The 22,413-nt window shown below is 35.0% G+C and overlaps 1 protein-coding gene across 1 annotated transcript in view; it reads right to left on the reverse strand.

Annotated features, from left to right (window-relative positions):
- Positions 1–3,241: 3,241 nt before the first annotated feature.
- Positions 3,242–22,413, reverse strand: part of LOC127213823 (netrin receptor DCC-like) — a gene marked incomplete at its 3' end in the record, with an annotated part of 148,513 nt that continues 129,341 nt past the window's right edge. Inside the window, exons 2-3 of the mRNA XM_051174275.1 lie at positions 20,991–21,275; positions 3,242–3,396 (exon numbers count right to left, since the gene is read on the reverse strand). Of these exons, the coding sequence (XP_051030232.1) occupies positions 3,242–3,396; positions 20,991–21,275 (440 nt within the window). The remainder of the gene's footprint in view (positions 3,397–20,990; positions 21,276–22,413) is intronic.

The raw sequence follows: 22,413 nt of genomic DNA on the forward strand, positions 1-22,413 counted from the left end.
AAATTCTGGCAATCAGTATGTGATTTTCATATATATATATGTATATATATATATACATATATATGTATATATGTATATATATAGGCTATATAAATATTCATGCATATTAAACATAACCTTATTATGTACATGGCCCATATTTACACAACTATAGGCTTCCTATATGTGAGTATATATATTCAGATTATATTGCAGAATTTAAAAAATGTGCTTTTTCATTGTCACTATTAGTATAATGAAATTCTGTAGTGTATGTGGCCATGCGTGCTTAAACAGACATGGGATTTTTCTGGAAAAAACCATGCCAAGTTACCAAAATGTTTTCCTAAGAAGACAGAAAAATATATCCTGTAGAATGGGAAGTTTTGTTGCTTCTCTACTTGAGTAGATAGGAATGCATTAAAAAGTATATAGGTATTTTATAATAATTGGTACAATTCATGAAATATAAGATACATACAGATGCACATGTCTACACAAATATATAGTAGATGACTTCAATGTTTCCTCAGATATCAGCACTTATGGACAGTCAATTTTGAAGTCAACAAAGCATTGCAGTTTGTGAGTTCTTGTAAAACTTGACTTCATCTACAAGCAGTCTAAGTCAAAGCTAAGTGATATACACATGATCATAAGTCACATTATATGAGTATTTCTGATCAGCAATATGTGTCACTTACTTGACATTACAAATGCTTTAATTTTTTGCTATACTGAAGTACAAATTAGATAGTTGCCAACTTGAAAGAGGTTACTATTTTAGCTAAAAGTAATGGTACGTATCTTAAATCCAAAAAATTGATATCATTTGCACTTGTATTTTAAATTTAAAAATTTTGATGAGAAAATAAGCAATTCTATTACAAAAACCACCATCTAACCAATTATTCTTTTCTCTATCCTTTAAAGTCCAAAACAAAATGGATATTTCTGGTTATATGATATAATTTAGCCGATAGGCACATCTGAGGAAGATGTCATTAATACCTTTTGACTTATACAGGAATAATTTATAAACAGTCTGGATTTTCTCCTATTTTTGAAAATGCAAAAAGACCTTATTCATAGGAAAAGTAAAAACCGCTAAACATGTTTTGTCATAGGCAAGATTTTAAAAATATTAAGTACATAATTGAGGTTTAAAATAGGTAAAACAAATTCAAAGGCCATGATAAGATATTCATTTTTCTGACCTGGTACCACAGAATCACCATTCTTAATTTTCAATAATATGGAGGTGTTCTAGCCTTCCTGAAGGACATAAATCCATCCAAGTTCCTTAAACTATTTAAATTTCATTCTTGATATGAAAGTTTTCCTTAAACATATTGGACTTTAGTTGTTTTACTTTCAACACAACACCTACAGTTATTCTATATTAATAAATCAATATTCTCAACTTATTATGAATTTAATGTCAGAAACATTATTTCAAAGTATCATCATCTTCTCAACTCATATACACTCTCATATAATTTCTCTCATTTTTTTCATCATTTATTTTCTATGTACAAGATATTTCTAGAAGTCTTCATTGTTATTCAACACCAGCTCATTAACACTTTAGGAAAACTTTTCAGTACATTACTAAAATAATTAAAAGTAAGGAGTAATATATATAGCTTTTAATCAATAACAAATATTCAGATACTGTTAACACTTGTGCAACAAATCAAAGCAGAGCAGGAGCATGCACAGAATACTGGGACCTTCCAATTTCACACTAATAAACATGGGAAGCATCAGCAATAAGCACTAAAACTGTTACTATGGTATATTTTGAAGGGTATAATGTAAACTGATCTCCAATCACTGACTTACCCAAGACAGTGAGCTCTGCCCAGGAAAACACTAATGTTCTCATTCTTATATGTTACAACACAAGTGTAGGTTCCACTGTCATCATCTGTCACATTAGAGATGAGCAAATTGCTTCCACCCAACAATGAATACTTTTTAGACCTGTAAGATAGAACCACATGCAATGAGATGGTCAGTTAACATATGTGAACATTAGGCAAGACTTCAGAAGAGCAGATGAATTTCACAAATACATTGTAGGAAGAGATAAAATCCCTATGTCACTGAGGATCTCATATATCCCACCCGCTGAAGTAGAATTAATTCAAGGTAAACTTCTATGTGGAGGTTCTGTGCACTGATTCAAAGATTAACTAGATTAAATGTAACACTGATAGAATAAATGTAATAATATATAGAATAATAAATTTCTATTCTAAATCTAATAATAAAGAATTTCCAAATAATCTAGTATGATTCAATCATTTTAAATTTTAGGAACTCTAAAGCAAAATAAATGGTTCTCCAGAGTGGCAATCTATGTCTTCTATTCTGACATATAACTCAGTCACCATTTAAAAAGTCACATTTCAAGCGAGTAGTGACCAGATTTTCAATTTGCGTTCATGCCCTCAGAAACAGCATTAATAGTGTTCTATGTCTTATTGTTGCCTAAATACTTACATTGGACACAATTTAAACAATATTGCATCACAGAAATTAAATGTGTTAAAAGGGGGTATACTAGTCATTCTAATCAATGAACTTAATTTCTTCGTGAGATACATTTAATAAACCTGTTTTAGGCTTAGTATTTCATTCAATTAAGGACTTACTTTCTCGCTCTCTCTTAATTATTCATCTTGGGGTAATCCAATGTGAGCCATGTTCTCCAGCATTATCTTATGTTTATATTAATTGGGATAATAAGAAGCACATTTGGAACTAAGATATCTATGAAAACAACAAAATTGACATGCACAAATTTTAACTGAAGAAATGCTTTCTTTTCTATCTTCTCCATTATTGAAATATAATGACAGTGAGAGATTGTTTCTATCTATGGGATACCATGGGATGGTTTGATGTATGGGCTGGTGAAATGTAAACATGTGTATGTAATATAAAGTGAATGTCATTACAAGCTAGGTAATGTGTGTGTGCCTGCCCCGTGCAGGCATGAGTGTGCATGTGCATGTACATTGTGTTATGAACATATAAGTTACCTCCTCCTTATCACATTCCTGTGATGACATTATCTGAATGTCCTTGCATCTCAATATCCACTCCTAACTCAGTCCTCAGCTTTTACTTTATTTACTCATCATTGACTCCCCAATGGTTAATTATCTTTTATACATTAATCAGTGTCAAGGAATTTGAGAACATATCTATTTTGGAAAACTGGAACTTTTGGAGACTATCAGGAAGTGGATACCTCAGTTGGACAACTTCCCCTGCGCCCCCGTAACCAGGTGAAACTTGGTGGAGGGTAGCCAGAAACACAACACTCCAGGACAGCATCTTTTCCTTCAGTGGCAACTACATTGGATGGTCTTTGCAGAAAATAGAGTTGCCTATGCAGCCCTGGATCTATGAAAAAGAAAACATAGTGTCATATATCTCATCAAAAATTGTAGCTAGAATCTTGTGTCATCACTATGATTTAAGATAATGAAGAGTAAAAGATAGCAAAGTAGAAGTATGCCGGGAGCTTTTGTGGGATAAAGTTGTGAAAGAGTTTCTCTACTCCCAGAACGTGGAACCTGACATTCGAATATTCTTAGCTGCTAAGCTCAAAACATAAGGTAAAAGGCATAAGTCAGGATACTGAAAATAACCTTGATTCTACTTTCTTCTGCTTTTTAAAAATCACTTTTATGTATTGATATGCAAGACAAATAAAGATATTATAATTAGGGAGGGGAAATGTTTGCTTTTTTCCAAGAAGAAGTTATACCTGCTTAAGTTTTCTTGCTTACTTTCTAAAAAATAAGTCAGGCTATGGTATGATTTTGTTTTCATTACAAAATTTTAAAATGTTTCCAAAGACTGAACTTGTCCCCAATGCTAAGAACTTGGGTGACTGAAAGAGTTCAGCCTCTCCCTACTTTGTCTCTCACACCACTTCATCTGTATATGTATTATCCATGTTTACTAGGCACGGGTGTGCATCCAGACTTGTCTTCCACATCACTTGGTCTGTATATGTATTACCAATGTTTACCAGCACAGTGTGCATCCAGACTCATGAGCTTCATTCTTACTCTCACTTGACCAATAATTCACAAGTTTTCCCTCACATGGAATAAGCAGAAATTTAGAGCCTAAGGGTAGGTTCAACAACTAGGAACTGCTCTTCAGAGCAAAGTACATCCTTCCTTTTCATTATGTGAGTTCCAGGTGCAATGCGTAGACTTACCTATCAATGTACCTGCCTTATGTTTCGCCTAACCAGTTCATCAATGTCCATCAGGCCGATTTCTTAAAGGAATATATTACTGAGTCTCTTCATTTCCCATTAAAAATCCACACCCTTCTAGGGAAAGTTCAATCAAGGGTATAACTTAATGAAATATGTGTAATTAACTTGTCAGCACACTCAAAAGAAAAATCCGGAATGCAAAGAAAATCTTACATCTAGGGAGAGGTGAGTGGAGAGTCATTAATGAGGCTTAGATGCAACCATGCCACAGTGCAGGCTGCTGCTGATCTCATAGGAAATTATAATGAGAAGGGACCTGGAATACACTTGAACTACAAAGGTTGTCCCAGGCCAGATTGACTATACATTTTTTTGAGTGTGCAGTCACTGAAGAAAAACAAATTACTAGGCTAATAATTTTCAATTTAAATACTCAGTATCGAAATTCACACCTTTCTCAGTCTTTCCACATCTCCCTCTGGCAATTTCAATAACAGAAATAAATCATCTTCATAATGAAAACATTTAAAGCATTTTCCCAAATGTTTAATTGTTACTTTTAAAAAAAAGTTGAAAAATGCCTCAAGAATTTTGGAAATCATGGAATGGCATATTTCCCCTCTCACAAATGACTTTCCAAATAAACAAATATGGTTCATAGATAACACCACCTGAGGAAAATATTTTCTGAAGTGGAAAAATTCCCCATAATGTATATTTGTATGTAGCTGTCCTTTCTAAGGCAGACAATTCATTCAGACAAAACCCCTCACCACCTGCTTCCAGGAATAGCATTCTTATACATGCTATACAAGACCACTGTGTATCCCCCTGGTGAGATCTGCTTAATATTATTTTGTACCTAAAGGAAAATTTACTTGGAATGTTATACAAGTAAATTTTTTTTTAACCATGGAATAAATAGTGCAACTCAGATTATTGTACTTTTTTTATTGAAATCATAACTCCCACATAAAATAGTTAGTTAATGTTTGAGTACTTTAAAAATATTCAATATATTAACAACTTGGAACATATAAAACAGGGGGTGGTTCCTTAGTGTTCCTCATCTTCTGCTACCGTCTCTCCTATCATGACTGTGTTACACATTAAGAATAGCCCAGTTGTTAAACCCAAGGTTAAAATAGTTATTAAATTATTTCCAAAGTTTAAATTAGGGTTAATTATTTCATATAGGCTTGCATAAATGTACATTATATATGCATCATTAGAGTATTCAATTTCTTTACATATTCCTCTTTCCTCTATTTTCCCTACTTTAAATCTTAAGGGGATAGCTGATCATTTCACTACTTACACTGCTGAACATTTTTGAGAATTGAAATTATTTGCATTTCTCTGTGTTAAGATTTTACCTGAGTAACATGACAGATTATAGGTTAATTAAGTGGTATTATTCATATTGATAATTACCAATCACATTATATACTATCTTTTAAACTGCACTTTTAAAACTCTGCATTATATTGTTAACATTTCTTCTTTTTATGGCTGATACCTGGTCCTTATTGTTGAATAATATGTAATTTTATCACTATGTCCAGCTTTTTCATTAGTTTATTAGTTCCCACCAATGGAAGAATAATGTAGTTACTCTCAAGTGTTTGATGCCCATGAACAGATCTTCTATTAATACATATTGATTTTGATTACACTTAATTAAATTTGTTATTTGACTACTTCACACATGTACACAATGCATACTGATCACTCGGATGTCCTATACCCTCCCCTTTACTATCACTATCCCCTCCAGGTCCCTAAAAATCTACTTATCGTGTTTTGTTTTGGGGAACCACTGAGTTTAACTAGGCCTATTGAAGTGGGTTTGGAGCTATGCACTGGAGCCTAATCAGCTCAGCATTAGGTACACAATCGGAGACAATAAAATCCCATGCCCAGAAGCCATCAATAGTCAATAGCTTAGTAGTAAGGGCCATGACGATGAACCTCCCCTTGCTATGTTCTCTACAACTTCTCATCAGGTTAAATGTCAGCACAGGATTCTTGAAGCTCCCTCCCCCTGGAACTAAGTGGCTCTTTCTCCATGGCTGTGTTTTGCTTTGGTCAGAAGGTTGTGAAGCAGTTGTTCTGTGTAAGTTCGAGGACTGAGTACCCAAAAAGACTTTCCTTTTGTCATTGTACCATGGTTGGCAACCGAGGCCCAGTTGACAGTTCAAACCCAACTGCCAGATTGCGAAGAAGACAATGTTTTATTTATTTATTTTTCTTATTTTACATATCGATCCCAGTTCCCACTCTCCCTCCCTCCTCGCTTCCTCCCTCTTTCCACCCCCTCCCATGCCCCCCATCACACCTCCCATTCCCCCCCCAACTCCACATGTAGGGTGATGCCTTCCTGGAGGGGTCATCTAAATCTGTCAAGTCATTCTAGAGTAGGAACTAGGCCCTCCATCCTGCTTCTAGGTTAAGGGAGTATCCCTCCATGGGGAACCTGCTCCCAACAATCTTAAATGAGCCCCCAAAACAGGAATTGCTGGGACGTGCTACACAACCAGAAGAGGCAATAAATCTCCCTGTCTTAGGGGACCACATTTGGTTAGCTATCCCTGCAAAGAATAGCAACCGAAACAAACACATAACAATGAAAGCAAGACAACCCAACTGAACAGTTTAAAATACAAACTCGCCATTGCAGTTATTGTCTTTGTTTGCTGTGGCGCCCTTATACTGTTAGAATGATCTGGCCATCTGTAGAGACATACACAAATTCATTTAAAGTGAAAATTTTAGAGAGGCACTGGAAAAACGATATCTCTATTTTAAAATTAGTAGAATAAAGATGACTATCGAAGTTAACTGTGTGTGATAGAACCTCCAGGTGGTTTTCATTTTCACCTTTAAATTTTTCTATATTTTCTAAAGGTTTTCAAAATGGCATGCAGTATTTTTGGAGTGAAGAATTATTTTAAACGCCACTGTGGCAAGGTATATAGAACTTTCACAATGAGAAAAAAGAAATCGTAAAAGTTAATGACTAAAACTCCAGGCAAATATTTAAAAGCAAATGGAAAATTCTCCCTTTAAGCTCCATGGGGGAGTTTAATGAAAAAACTAGAACTTTTAGATAATAACTCTTTTTGTCTAAATTGACTTTAATTAAAAACAGGGTGGAATTAGTAGTTAATGAGAAATGTCATTTGTATTCTAGCTATATGTACAGAATAGCTAGACAAGTGTTTGTGGAGTACTACAAGTAATAGAACATGTGATATGTTTTCAAGTGAATTAATGACACACATTCATTATAGTAAAGGTGGGGTCATGTGAATATAAGTTTTCAATGTGATATAAATTGGATGAGAGATCATCTTGTTGCTATTTATTAAACTGTACTTACACTTCAGACGGTTTTATAGGTTTAGAATATTTTAAAATAAAATTCAGAGAGAGTGTAAGTATGGTTACTAGATAACAAATTTGGAAACTTTTCTGCATTAAAATTAATAAAAAGTGCTCCCGTGACAAATGTTTACAATAATTATAAAGAAACCTTCTGTAATATAAAACTTATGAATATGTACAAAATTATAAGACTTATAATTCTAAATTGATTGTAATGATCATAATCCTCTTCAATTAAAACCCAGTTTAGGTTTTTTTTTTTTTTTTAAGCTGGTCTTTCTGCCATCAGAGTGGCAGAATAGTAAGCAGAAAATACTTATTAGAGGGATATATATATATATATTTCCTCCTTTGGGAACTACAGGGATTCCTTGGAGCACCAAATGACCTCATAGCAATTTTTTGCCTGTGACTGTTTGTCCCATATTCTCTGCCTCTTTTACTTCTTTTTAAATGGAAATTTTGGCCCACTTTAGCAACATCAGGTCTGAATTGGAGGAGACTATTCTAAAATCATTAGAAATTGAATTACATGGTAATGTCAATTAAGGATCTGAAACTGCTGGTTATTACTGAGGAGTCCAAATAATTCTCCTCAGTTAGCTGAACCTTACAAAATGGACATTTCAAGAGTAAACATGATTTTCAAACAAAAACAGCATTGAAAATAGTGGTAGTTTTTATACTTGTATAAATTTCTTAAATGAGCATCTTGATTAAAAATAACTTGGTTGTTATTATTTCTTTATTCATATATTTCACATAGGAATGTTTTTTGCATTTCATGTAAATATTCCAATTTCAAATAAATAAACATCTGTCAAAGGCACAATTTAATAAACTCCAGCTTATTATAGAACTATAGTTTAACACTGAACCAAATCCTAGCAACCAGTTTCTTGACAGTTGTGATGTGGAATCAAACAAGGTATCAATAAACATTCGTACTGTCTTATAAAAAACAAAACAAAACAAAATAAAACATTCACTGGCTCATCTTGTACTGGAATGGATCATTTATTGATGTATGATTTTGTCACACCAGTTGATGGTAATTTGGAATGGAACACTAGTTTAGACAGGCCTTTCAACTATTGACATGTATCATAGAAAAATTCATTCATTACTATTACCAGAAATCTCATTAAAAATAATTTTTAATGTTGGAAACTTATAAAACTACCAGTAAAATATACACAGTTTTCAAATTTCTAATTTTACCTTAGAAGACTGAATTTCATTAATCAAGTGACTCGTTCAAATTTTTCACTTTTGATCAAATATATAACAAGCACCTCTTTTATTTTCTTTTCAAATCACACTAATGTTCCATAAGGGATACCAACAAAAGGTAGCTCAGTCTATTTGAAATTCAAGTTATCACAGAAGTGTTTACTATCAAAGAACACTGGCTGCACTGTGGCAGCCTACATGTACATTTTCCAGTTTTAAGCAGAAGAAGATAAAACCAAATGAAATATAGGATATCAAGGATAGTGATTCAAAAGTCTTAACATTTATTGCAGCTGCATCAAGAGCAATCTTGGGCAGCATGGCAGAATCTCACAGTTTCCCCCAAGGAACTTAAAAATCTGTGAACCATTCTTTGAGGACCTACAGAGACAGATTGGAAGAATAATCACCATATGAAAGAACCAAGATCACATTTCCTACCAATACTGGAACTACTTGGTATTTATCAAATAGAAACTGGTTATGCAGCTCTCTTCCTTTCCCCATCTCTTTCCGCTTCTTGCTTCTCATTCTTGTTTCTCTCATCATTATTATCCTTATTTTTATCATATAATACAGTGAAGCCTTAAAAATGTCTAATAAGGGGAGGGATGTCTGGTTTAACTGAAGCTTAATATATCATGGCTGCTGATATCCATGACATGTCTGTCTGTATCTCAAGAGAAACAGATGAGGAGGAGTAGATGGAGTAGGATGTGTGGTGGGGTGTTGTGGATTTCAATATGGTTAGTCAAAGACTTTTGGCACAGCAAGCTCTAGGGTGTGGTCTGCCTATGTGACAGTTTAAATGCTGAGGGAGAGGAACAGCACTTGCTCTTGCTCTTTTGAGTGACTGGAGTAGAGCAGGCAGTGGAGAGGTAACTTGGAATTGATGCTTTTCACCCTGGGCAGAATGGCTGGATAGAGGCAACTGAATCAGTGATAGCATATAATTGTATCAGTGAGTGATTGTCCCTATCCTATACCTAAATAAATTCTTGAGACCTTTTAACAAACTGCTGAGCTGAGCCATAGTAGCACATAATTGTAATCCTAGGATTCAGGGAGGCAGAGGCAGGTGAATCTCTGTGAGTTCAAGGTCAGCCTGGTCTACAGAGTGAGTTTCAGAATAGCCAAACTACACAGAGAAAATCTGCTTGTAACAAAACAAAAACACTCTCAGAGAAAATGACTATGTTGACCATGTAAATTATCTAACGGGAGCTGATACTTAGAGTCAAAGGAAACTCTGTTATAATTATTTTACATCACAGAACATGGTGCTGAGGATTCTGGATAAGTGGATATGTGTGTTCAGTCTGTGATAATAATCTCTCATCAATGGGACCATTTTTCCAGAACTATTATTTAGGAACCTCACCACTAAAGTCATGTGCTGATTCTGAAGAATAATTGAAGCATGGGAAAATTAAATTATGCATTGCTGGAATCTGCATCAGCAAGAAAAAAAAATCACTAGTTTACTCAGTTTAATAATTGTCACTCTTAAAATAACTAGTAATAGTTTTAATATCCTCTTTCCACATTATGTACTCTTAGTTTATTAAAATCATACCTGTTTGGATTATCACAGACTTTCAACTGGAACAGAAAGGTTAAGCTAGCTACCATGGTGTGATTTTTCAATTTCTGCTCAGACACAAGAGATATGAATTTATTTTAACCTCTTAGGGGTTGCCTGTATCTGCAATCTCACCTTCAGCTTAGCCTGACATTCACCTGCTGGCTGCTCAGCCTTTGTCCTACTAGCTAGGTTTCCAAACCAGGTCTGCATGTCTCAAGCACCATCAGGCTTATGCTAAGGTAATAGCTCAGTGTGAAACTTTCCATGGCATTCCCTCCCAACTCTGTTTAGAATGATTTACTTTGCTTGTTTGCTTGTTTTGTTTGGTTTTCTGAAAACCAACCTAATCTCAATAGAACACAAAGACCAGAATGTGTTTCACTAAAAACAAAAATGAACATGGGAGATATTTTCATTTTCTGGTATCTTCTTTAATTTCTTTCTTTAGAGCCACAAAATTCTTATTATATAGGTTTTTCACTTGTTTGGCAAGTGTTACTCCAAGATACTTTATGTTGTTTGTGGCTATTGTAAATGGTGATGTTTCTCTGATTTCTTTCTCAGCCTCTTTTTCGTCTGAATATAGTAGGGCTACTGATTTTTTTGAAGTTTATCTTGTATCCTGCTAGTTTGCTGAAGGTGTTTATCAGCTGTAGGAGTTCCCTGGTAGAGTTTATTGGGTCGCTTATGTAAACTATCATATCATCTGCAAATAGAGACAGTTTGATGTCTTCCTTTCCAATTTGGATCCCCTTGATCTCCTTTTGTTGTCTTAAGCTTTAGTTAAAATTCCAAGTACAAAATTGAAGAGATATGAGAGAGAGAGGGCAGACTTGTCTTGTTACTGATTTTAGAGGAATCGCCTTAAGCTTCTCTCCATTCAGTTTGATGTTTGCAGTTGGTTTGCTGTGTATTGCTCTTATTATGTTTAGGTATAATCCTGTTATCCCTGATCTCTCCAAGACCTTTATCATGAAAGTGTGTTGAATTTTGTCCAAGGCTTTTTCAGCATCTAGGGAGATGATCATATGGTTTTTTCTTTTTCAGTTTGTTTATATGGTGGTTCACGTTGATAGATTTTCATATGTTAAACCATCCCTGCAATCCAGGGATGAAGCCTACTTGGTCATGGTGGATGATATCTCTGATGTATTCTTAAATTCAGTTTGCCTGTATTTTATCTAGTATTTTTGCATCAATGTTCATTAAGGATATTGGTCTGTAGTTACAGGCAAGTGGATGGATGGCACTTGAAGAAACCATCCTGAATGAGGCAACCCAGGCACAAAAGAGGAACATGGTATGTAGTTGCTCATATATGGATTTTAGACCTAGAGCAAAGGATCACTAGCCTATAATTCACACCACAAGAGGAACTAGGATACAAGATGTATTCTAAGAGATTCATATAAAATCCCTCATAGAAGGGGGAAAGGGACAAATCCCCCATAGCACCTGGGAAGTGGGGGGGGCAGTGAATGGAGAGAGAAGTAGGAGAAAGAGAAAGGGAGGAGAGGAAAGCACATGTGACTAGGAAGATTGAGTCTAAGTAAGACTAGAAGACAGAAGAAAAGAGTGGGGGGGGGGAGAGAGAGAGAGAGAGAGAGAGAGAGAGAGAGAGAGAGAGAGAGAGAATGAACATAAAAGAGAGTGCCATTATTGGTTTGAAGAGAAACCTGAACCTAAAGAAAGGTCTAGAGACCTACAAGACTGCCGCCAACTAACAATTTGAGCATCCATGGAAAGGCTGCCATAAATGCCCTTACTGGATAGTAAGATCAACAACTAACTTATCCATGGAGCCCTCATGTATTACCTGTTGGAAACAGGAACAAACACCCATACATAAACACTGAGTCAAACTAGAACCCAGATGCAGATGGAGAGGACAAGACCAGGCGGCAGAAACATATAGAGACAGTTTACCTGAACAAGGAGGAGCTAATGAGCCCCCAGACTGATAGCTGGGAAGCCTGCTTGGGACTGACTCAGGCCCCTCAGAATATGGGTCTCAGCCAGAAGGACTGAGCAGTCTAAGGGACCTCAGGCAGGGGGAGCCAGGATGTATCCCTGGTGCACAAAAGGACCTTGTGTACACATCCCCCATGGAGGGATAACCGCCTTAACCTACAGACAGGGGAGAGAAGCCCTAGTCCCTACTTCACATGATCTGTCAGATCTACATGACCCCAACTGGATGGCATTCCCCCACATATGGAATTGAGGCAGGGGGGATGGGGAGGGGGAGGGTGGTTAGACTGCATGTGAGAGGGCAGAGAGGGTAAAAGTGAGGGAGGAAGGGAGGGAGGGAAGGAGGAAGGGGAGGGAGGGAGAAGGAACTGGGATTGACATGTAAAATAATAAATTAAATAAAAAGGAATTAAAAATTAAAGAAAAAGAAAAAAATTTAAATAAATTCCATCTTGCTGTAAACATGGAGTTTTGAACACAGGAAAACAAGAAGCCACTTCCTCAGAAGCTGCTCCTCATTATGATATTCCATCATTTTCTTGCCTTATATACACAAATTTGGTACTAAAAAATGACATTTTTTCTGTAAATATTCCTACATCTGTTCATATTTCCTCTTTCTTTTTACATGAACACATCTACTGCTATTTATGGTTAGATTTGGAAGAAAGGGGAACATCTATTCTTGTCACTACCTTATGGCTAAGTCCCTTCTGTCCCTCAGAAATTTTGGTTTAATGATTACTGAAGTAGGTCTGAAGGAAGTGATTTTTCATTTTTAGATGGTTCACTTTTTTTTAAAGTTGACTTTGGAATTCTAGGAAACAAATGTTGCCATTATGATGTGTCAAACTTAATTTAAAGAATCAAAAATCTTCATAATTTCTATGTCCATATATAGATGCATTTGAAACTTTCCAGAAGAGTAGTGGTTTCTTCATTCTAATACTTGTTTTTCATAAATGCATGAAAGTATCTGCATTATTTCCTGTTCTTACTATGTTGAGTCAAATGAAGTATAACCATACCTTAAGACAGATATACTTTTATTTTTCTTTAGGGTGAAAATAGCATTAAACAAAGGCAGATGAGAAAGCAAGTGTTCTAGTGATTTCAGATATTTTTCTGACACTTGTGCACTGCTACATTTAGCTTTGTTTTGCACACATCCTCAGGGAAGGGGCTTCTTGTTTGTGTGCTTGTGTCTGAGTCAGAAAAGATTGCCTGGTCCTCTGTACCATCCACCCAGGAATGCTACCACCTCTTTGTAGTTAAGACAAAACTGTACATATATTTGCTGCCTCACTGTGTTTGGGAGAACACAGGGCCACTATTCCTCCAGTTAGAGGCCCACCAAGAGACTGTTACTTTTGTTTTTATCTTTTTGGATACAGTGAATTTTCATAGAGTAGAAGCTAAAAGAATATAAAATAATAAAATCAATATCTAACATTACTCAGGTCAAGGGGAAAAGCAGAAAAAGTAATGGATTTGATGATGGGATAATCATTGTAACATGAGAGAAACAGACAGACTGAAGTGTTAAATAATTCCCCCAGTGTTTTTCCTTTTCAATCATAATCATTGACCTCCTGACACATCCTAATTTTAGTAAGAGACAATTCTAAGTCAGAGGAGTTTCATTATATGTAGTAATTAAATTTATGTTACTAACATATTAAATATTGTTACAGTTGAAATGACTTTTAAATTAAGTTTTTAGATTTATTTATTTGAGTGTTTTGCATGCATGTATGTATATGCACAACACATACTCCAAGCTCAAAGGGAATTGAATACTGGAGTTGCCGATGGCTGAGAACTAGAGTTAAAGTTGCTTGTAAGGCAACATGTGGGTGCTGGGAAATTAACCTGGCACTCTGTGAGAGCCACAAATGCTCTTAACCACTGAGCCATCTATCCATCCCCAAGATGATTTTGACAAGTGTGGCTATCTCAGTAGTCTCACATCCAGTAAGATGTGGCCTCACCTCCTGTAGCTAATTCTAATGTAACACAATTGCCCATTCATTCCTGAACCAGCTCAGCTCAGTTTCAAAGAGATGGCAGCTCCTATGTCATAGACACCCTTATAGTATCATAAATCTTGATCATCCATACACAGTGAAAGGCATTTGATCATCTTTCTAGGATTTTTGTCCTAATATAAGCTGACAAAGTTATTTTTTTTTCAAGACAGGGTTTCTCTGTGGCTTTGGAGGCTGTCCTGGAACTAGCTCTTGTAGACCAAGGTGGTCTCGAACTCACAGAGATCTGCCTGCCTCTACCTCCCAAGTTCTGGGATTAAATTTGTGTGCCACCACTTTCCAGCAAAGGTATTTTTATTAACATAGAATAGAAAAAAATAAACCCCTGATTTTGAACATTTTCTTTTTACTAATAATTATTGCCTGATTGCAATCACTATGCACTTTTCAGAAAAGGGCATTTCTATGGCAAAGTGGAACTCTAATATCCACCCAAGGCAGGGTCAGGGCTAAAGAAATAACAAATGGTATCCTTGACAGTGAAGACATTTGCAAAATCAGGTCACATCTTACCACTTCTCAGGATAGACAGAAGCAAAGGACATTGTGTTGGGTAGATTGTCAAAGGATTTTAAAGATCAAATACTAGCAAGCATATTTTTCTTCTCATTCTCATTTAAGCCACTATGGCCTATATCACACAGCAGAAGAAATGGTGTAGATAGAGAAGCCTGGGTTGAAATCACAGTGTGAGATTTTAGAGAGTAAGTACTTTCATGTTGTTGTAGTTTAGATATAAAAAAAGAAAAGGGGAAACTAGACAAATTGCTGCTATATAACTATGGAGATGCTTGCATACCCATAAGAAAAACAAGGTGATAATCAGGAAAATAATCTTGACATGGGAATCAAATTATTTAGCATTGAGGAAGCTTCTAAAATGCAAAAAATAATTCCAGTGTCTTTCAAGGGCTACCAAATTCATTTGGCCTGTCCAATTTAATCTTTACAATCATCCTACAAAATAAATCATAGCTCTGTCTTCATTCTGCAAGATAATGTTTTAAATTAAGTAATTTGTTTGAAATTGTGCAACTATGAAGTTTGAAACCAAGATCTTTGCTTAGCTTTGCTTGGTGTTTAAGTCCATATCTTTAATCATTTCTCATAATAATATATTGGGACACCTACTCAATCTGAGCAAAAGCTAAGAAAACAGATGGTGGCCATCCATGTTCAGACCCTTTTGTGGGGTCTAGAAAAACCATAGTGTGTAGTAAATCTGTGTTACATGAAGCCTAATATAATGTGCTAACATATTCATTCTCTCCTAATTACATATATGAAAGGAACACAGGTAATAATTTTATTCATTTTAAATCTTCAAATGTCCATATGTGTTCTGCTTATAGCCTGATGTCAGAAACAGTACATTCAAAAGTAGCCCCTACAAAATAAGTTAAATGGATGGAAAATCCTTTAATTCACACAATATGAAGTATGAGAGAATGATATCTAGTGGCCTTTAAATGGTCCTTCTTATTTGCTTCTTTGTTTCTGTTTTTCTGGGTTCTACTTATGTCAATATCCATTTCTAAAAACTTGCAAAGATTCCCAACCATAGATAAATATAACTCACTTTAAATGCCTAGACATGAAATTTAAGAGACTCAGTATGTTGAGTTCAACTTTTTTTTTTTTTTTTTGAGGTAGATAGAACAAACTTTTATTTTTCCCATCTACATACAAGGAATGAGTACTTGAATCATCTAAGAGATGGGTTCAAGATCAAGAGAGAATTAGTGACAGAATTGGGACTATATCCTGTAATTAGAGGAAGATACTTCCAAAGAAAAGGATATGGAAGTAACCCCCTTTGATTTTTTTTTTTTTACATTTTTTTTAATTTTTTTTATTTAATTTTATATAACAAAGTCCAATTAAATGAAAACAAACATTTATACACAATATTCGGGAATTTGGGCGTCGTTCCTTCCAAACTACTTCCTGCTGGTAAGGGGCGCTGTCTTGGGGGGATTTGAAGAAGATTCAGATATCCTGGCTGTAGTCTGTAGGGCTGTTCTGTCCAGTGAGTTCAACTTTTTATTCCATATTTAACATCCTCTGATGTCATACTTTACAAAAGTATTCCTCTTATGTTTTAGAAGTTCTCATTGACTTTCCAAATATGTACCTAGGTTTGTTTAGTTATCTGTTCTCATTTGGAGTTGGGTGTGTGTGTGTTCACATTAATGTCCCCTTTCCTGCTTTATTTTAGTTTAGTTGTCTTATGAATTAACAACCCAGCTTGATGATAAATCCATAAGTAATTTAAATGTATTGTTTATCATATCATACAGATACTTACACTGAATATATTATTAAAAGATGTTGTGGTAATATTGTCTAGTATATCTACATTTTTTTCTTGGTTGTATTTTATAAATAATTGATCTTTTATTTGGTCATTTTGTTTGTCAAAACCACATTTGTTCAGCAGCACCTACTCACTTCATGTCTCTATCACAGTTTGATAATTCTCACAGTATTTTGAACTCTTATTACATATGTTTGGTAATCTACAATCAGTGATCTTTCTGGTTACAACTGTAATTACTCTGAGGAGTCATGGCACAGATGGCAAACTTAAATAATTAAATGTGATTTCCTACTGTTTCCATATTTCCCTCTCCTCAGTCTTCACTTGCTTTTGAGACAGAGTAATAATGAAGTGGGGCCAACTGTGTATAATTGAAAGAAGTCCTCTGCCTCTTGGCTTAAATTCAAAGCTAGAAACAATTAAGCTCAGTAAGGAAGGGACTTTCACTGAAATATTAGTAGCTGAAAGCAAGAGCTCTTGTACCAATCACTTAGCCAACTTATCAGTAAAAAGGAAGGTTCTAGAAGGAAATTAAGCATTGAGCTTACAAATGATAAGGAACCAAAATGTTGGTCTGCTGATATGGGGTAAGTCTGACGAAAAGATCAAACCAGGCAATAAATTCCATGAAGTCAATTTCTAATAGAGAACAAGTCCCTAAATGTCAATCAGTTCTGTGAAAGTGAGCAGTGTGAGGGAAGGTTCTGAAGAAAATTTTAATCTAGAAGTGGTTGATTCCGGTGGGATAAGAAAAGAGCCATTTCTATTTGAAAGTATAAATAATTGAAACAACAAGTAATGATGAAAAGATGTAGCAAATCATCAAAAAAAAAAAAAAAATCCAGCTAGAACGATTGAAGAAGCTTACTAAACTCAAAGCCAATTTCCAAAATATGCCCACAGCCTTCTATTGGAAACCTCTCATAGCTAGAGACAAATGCCAATGCCAGTTGTCAGTGGTTCAAAAGTCTGACTGTTTCATGTTTCAGGTGCTAATATAACTAGGAACTAAGTTAAAGTAGATGATCATCCATTTTGAAATTCTGCTTGAGGTCATTTAAATGGAGTACATCTTTCTACTTTGCATTTGCTTTCTGACTGCAACAAAAATTGGGTGAAAGAACAATTATTTGTAGCATATTTTATGTAATATTTAAGCCCAGTATTGACACATACAAAAAAAGAAATATTTTACAAAGAATTGTTTATATTATAATATATTGTTTTTTATTGTTATCATTATATTATATTAGGAGTAATGTGTAAATATTAATTCTCATTTGCAGTGATCTTGGTCACTGAAGAGCAGTTTAATGAGATTATGTTTTTCTATTTGATAATATAGCATCTGTTCTGCATCTCAGGGTTCAAAGAGTAATTTCACATACAAATCTTGTTATTTGAGAAATACATTTTATAAGGCAAATTCTGTCATACAGAGAACCTTTGGTAAAGATTCAGTATTAAATTCCATTAAGGATATTTATGATTGTTGGAAGGTCATGATGTTGGAATGAATAAGGCCATGAAGAAGGTCGATTCCAACTTTCATGGACGATGTTGATGAGTTCCACCTTTACTTGGATGAAGTCACCTCATATAGGGGAGGAATAGTAAAACAGCTAGAAACAGCAGGGGTCTTGAAGAGCTGAATGAAATGCTAAGGTATCTGGACAGAGCTACTTGACAGAAGACTGGATTTTATGGATAAGCACAGGGGTTAGATTTTGAGACAAAAAGATGTCAAGGTTATCATCTGAAGAAAAGTAAGTTTATGGACATGCTGTCAGTTCACTGATGAAGCCGTGGCTGAGTTTCAAAGGTTGACTCTGGTTCTGAAAAGAGGTCCACAGTCAGCAAAATGTTATGAAGCAGGAGGCCCTGCTACTGAAAAACCTTTCTTAAGGGAAGTGATCACCGCAAGTGGCAAATGTCAATCCTATTTACTATGAAGATCTTGCTGAAGCCACTCAATCTTCAGCAGCTGCCTCTCTGATCAGTCAATAGCATCAGCATTTGAAGGATCAGATGGTCATTAACTTGTTCTGTTTGTGTGAAAATGGTCTATACAGCTATATAGCTCTGGCTGGCCAGCTGCTCATTGTGTAGTCCAAGTTGGCTGAAGCATGCAGGCCTCCCTAATCACCTTCCCATGTTTCGGGCTTAGATTTGTAACACTATAACCACTTAATAGAGGATTTTTGTGTGTGCTTTTTGTATAACACATATTTCTTCTTTTGGAACATGATATTACTGAGCATTTTTACAAATCTTACAATAGTGTAAATATAAAATTTATACATAATTGAAAACAAAAAATATTTCTGAGTCTTGTGTAAATTAAGATTATTTTAATGAAAACCTGTAATTAATTTTGAATTAAAAGAAATATTTAATCAAATATAATGATGAACAAGAATTGTCTTATTAATGATAAATGAAATTGTAAAATTATCTGTTCTAAGGTTACAAAGAAGGTAAATATTAAAAACTGTCCATATTTTATTTGAAATAAAATTTTATAACATAACAAAAAACTCATTTCAGCCAGCCACAGAATGTTCATAGCTCTGGGTCTGTAGAGGACCCAGCATCAACTGAGTATAGTTCAATGAATAAACAGTAGATAGAAGTATCAGCTGACTAATTCATTTAGATCATTAAGAATTCTGAAATAAGAATTCTTTCAGGGTCAACCTATGGCTCAAAGCACATATATAATTCTGCAGGCCAGTGGGAGCCTTAGCATTCAAATGTGATGAACCACGGATAAAATTAATTTTACAACCACAATGGCAGACTGCCTTAACCCATAATATAGTGTCCTTTGCACATGATGTTTTGAAACATCACAGTGTTTCAGCTGATATTTCAAAAAAGTAAATTAGCTTACTGCTAATTTACTCCTTTAAAAACATAATTATTCATAAGGAAAAACCCAATTTTTGGGTCTTAAATCATTAATCATCAAATTAACTTAGTTACTTAATTTCCTGATTTTGAAAGAAATGATTATTTTCACCTGGAAAAGATGAAATATCATGGGAAAGCCTCTATTGATGTTATCTATAATAACTGTCTTCTCTTATATAGGCTTCATAAAGATATAACATGGCCGCTTTCCTATCTCTGTTCAGGTCCCACTTCCCAGCTTTTGTCAGAGCCCAGAGGTCACTCCATCCCTCATGATGTTACCATAGGAGCAGTTTTCAGTCAGTTCTCAGCCCAATCAGCATGATGCTTTCTACCTGTCTCATTTCCCAGTTTAAGTTCCTTCCTCCTCATTTGTCCCTCCAACCACCCCTTTCTCTGTTTTCTAATGCTGTCTCACAGAATCTGTGATGTTTTCTCAGAAGTGTCCACCTCCTCTTGCTCCTTAACTCTTCTTTCTTGATATAAAGATCCCATAGTTAGACATTCCTTGATCTTCAAGAGAAGCAAATGTTATTTCTCTCATACATAGGGAAAGAGCATTCTGACATGTGTGGTTCACAGTATAATCTATTTGCTTTATGTATTTTCTTTCCAGGAATTTTTTCATTAACTTTTGCTTTTATAGCCAATGGTTGTTATGTAGGCATTAGCAAAAACGATATGGGCTGAAGTATTTATAAACTGAAACTATCACAATTACTTGATTATTTAAATGAGAATTTAGTAGAATCCAGTTATTCATTGATATTTATGACCTGAAATATATTCCATTAATTTGAATAAGTTTAAAGTTGAAGTTAGTTACAATTAGATAATCCCTTATAAACATACCTGGAAATTGACCTTGACTGGGTTATGGAAGAAGCTGTACTTTGATATTTGAGAGGATGAGTCAAGAACTTCCCAATTTCAAGGATTGTCTGGGCTTTAGAGTGAGTAAAAGGCTATCCTAGGTAATTTAGTGAGACCCTATCTCCAAATTTAACATGTAAGAAGTGGGCACGGATTCACATCAATGATAGAACCTTTACTCAAGATGTCTGAAGCCCTAGGTTTACTCTCTACTATTGGAAATGCTCTCTCTATATAATTAGTGGTGTACAGAAACAAGAACAGCTGTTATAATCTCATATAGCACATTAGCAAAACTAAAGAAGAAATAATATTAATAGAAACTCATTGCAATAGAGAATCTGTAGCCCTTAGAAAATATGTGTCCAGAGAAAAACATATGATCACTTCTAGGCAATTTTATTGTGGAGAATAAGGTAAGTATTTAAATACCTGATAAAATTCTAACTTCTGCTTCATTTCCCATTCTTGTGCTGGCTGGGTTCCGAGCTGTGCAACGGTAGACTCCAATGTCCCCTGGTTGAAGGCGGCTGATTTGCAATGCTCCAGAAGGCAAGACCACCACGCGGGAGTCTCCTGGAACTGGGAAGAGGTCTTGTTGATTTTTCTGCCAGTGTATTGTTGGCATGGGTTCTCCAATGACTTCACATTTGAGTAACACCGTATCTCCCATGAAGGCTGTTATAGATTCTGTCTGGGAAAGGAACCTCAGTGGTCCTAAGAGAAACAATGAAGAAAGGATGAGTCAAATAAAAGATAATAATTATCAGTATTATGTGTTCTTTATGAGACATTGATCATACATGGTTTATATTTAGTCTTCTAACTTCATAGCATATTACATCATATCAGGCACAGTGAGTAGATTACTTGGCTAAGATAAGATGACAATATTATCTTGAATTATAATGTCTCTAGAGGCTTCTTCTTTAATTATAACTTTGGCTAACAACAACAACAAAAAAGAACTTATGTAAGAAAAACAGAACAGATAAGTTTGGTCTAATTTTACAAATGAAGAAATTGTGCTTTGAAAATTAAAATTCCACATGAAGGGTAATGGTGGTATTATGTGTCAGTGTTCCAAATAGGACCTTGTTTTTTCTTTTTCTTTCTTCTTTTTTTTTTATCCCAATGTGCTATACTCTCCCAGTTGCCTAAAATTAGACCAATATATAAGAAGCTACCAAGAACTGAGTGAGTATTGTAATTGTAATTTGAGACAATTTTGAATAAAGAAGACAGATGTTCACTTGCAATTATAGAAACAGACAATAATCAATGGTAGGTTGACAGTTTAAAGTGAGTATTCACTATTCCCTGGTGCAGTTGCAATGTCGAAAAGAAAATTCTAAAGTTGAAGTGAGAATGGCTTATGTTTCCAGCTTTTATATATCACTTATACATACAAAACATTTCATACTGTGTTTCCTTTCCTGGTGTGTGTAGTGGGACAATAACTAGTCAGCATGACTGCTTTCATGTTCATGTCAAGTGACATGTGAAATGGTTTGTAGAGATGGATAGGGATGAAAGGGAAGAGACACTGACTACCATGGAGCAAAGCATGGTGAGGAAGAGTATCTAGCTTGATGCTGCATTGGAGAAGGGCAGGAGGTACTCTGACCTTGTCTCACGAAGCCTTTCATGAACTAGAGTATATCATCATCCTAGACTTTAGTCACTTTATGAGTCTAAACAAGTCTGTATGAATTGTATCATTGTAAAACAATGGACAAATATTTCTAGAGCTAACTGAACCTAATAATTTTTTTTTGATTCTTGCTTTCATCACCATGAATACATTCTTATATTTTAATTTTCCTTTTAGACACATGTTACAATAAAATTCTTT

This window comes from Phodopus roborovskii, unplaced genomic scaffold (genome assembly GCF_943737965.1).
Source record: "Phodopus roborovskii unplaced genomic scaffold, PHOROB, whole genome shotgun sequence".
In the NCBI taxonomy this organism is placed as follows: domain Eukaryota; kingdom Metazoa; phylum Chordata; class Mammalia; order Rodentia; family Cricetidae; genus Phodopus; species Phodopus roborovskii.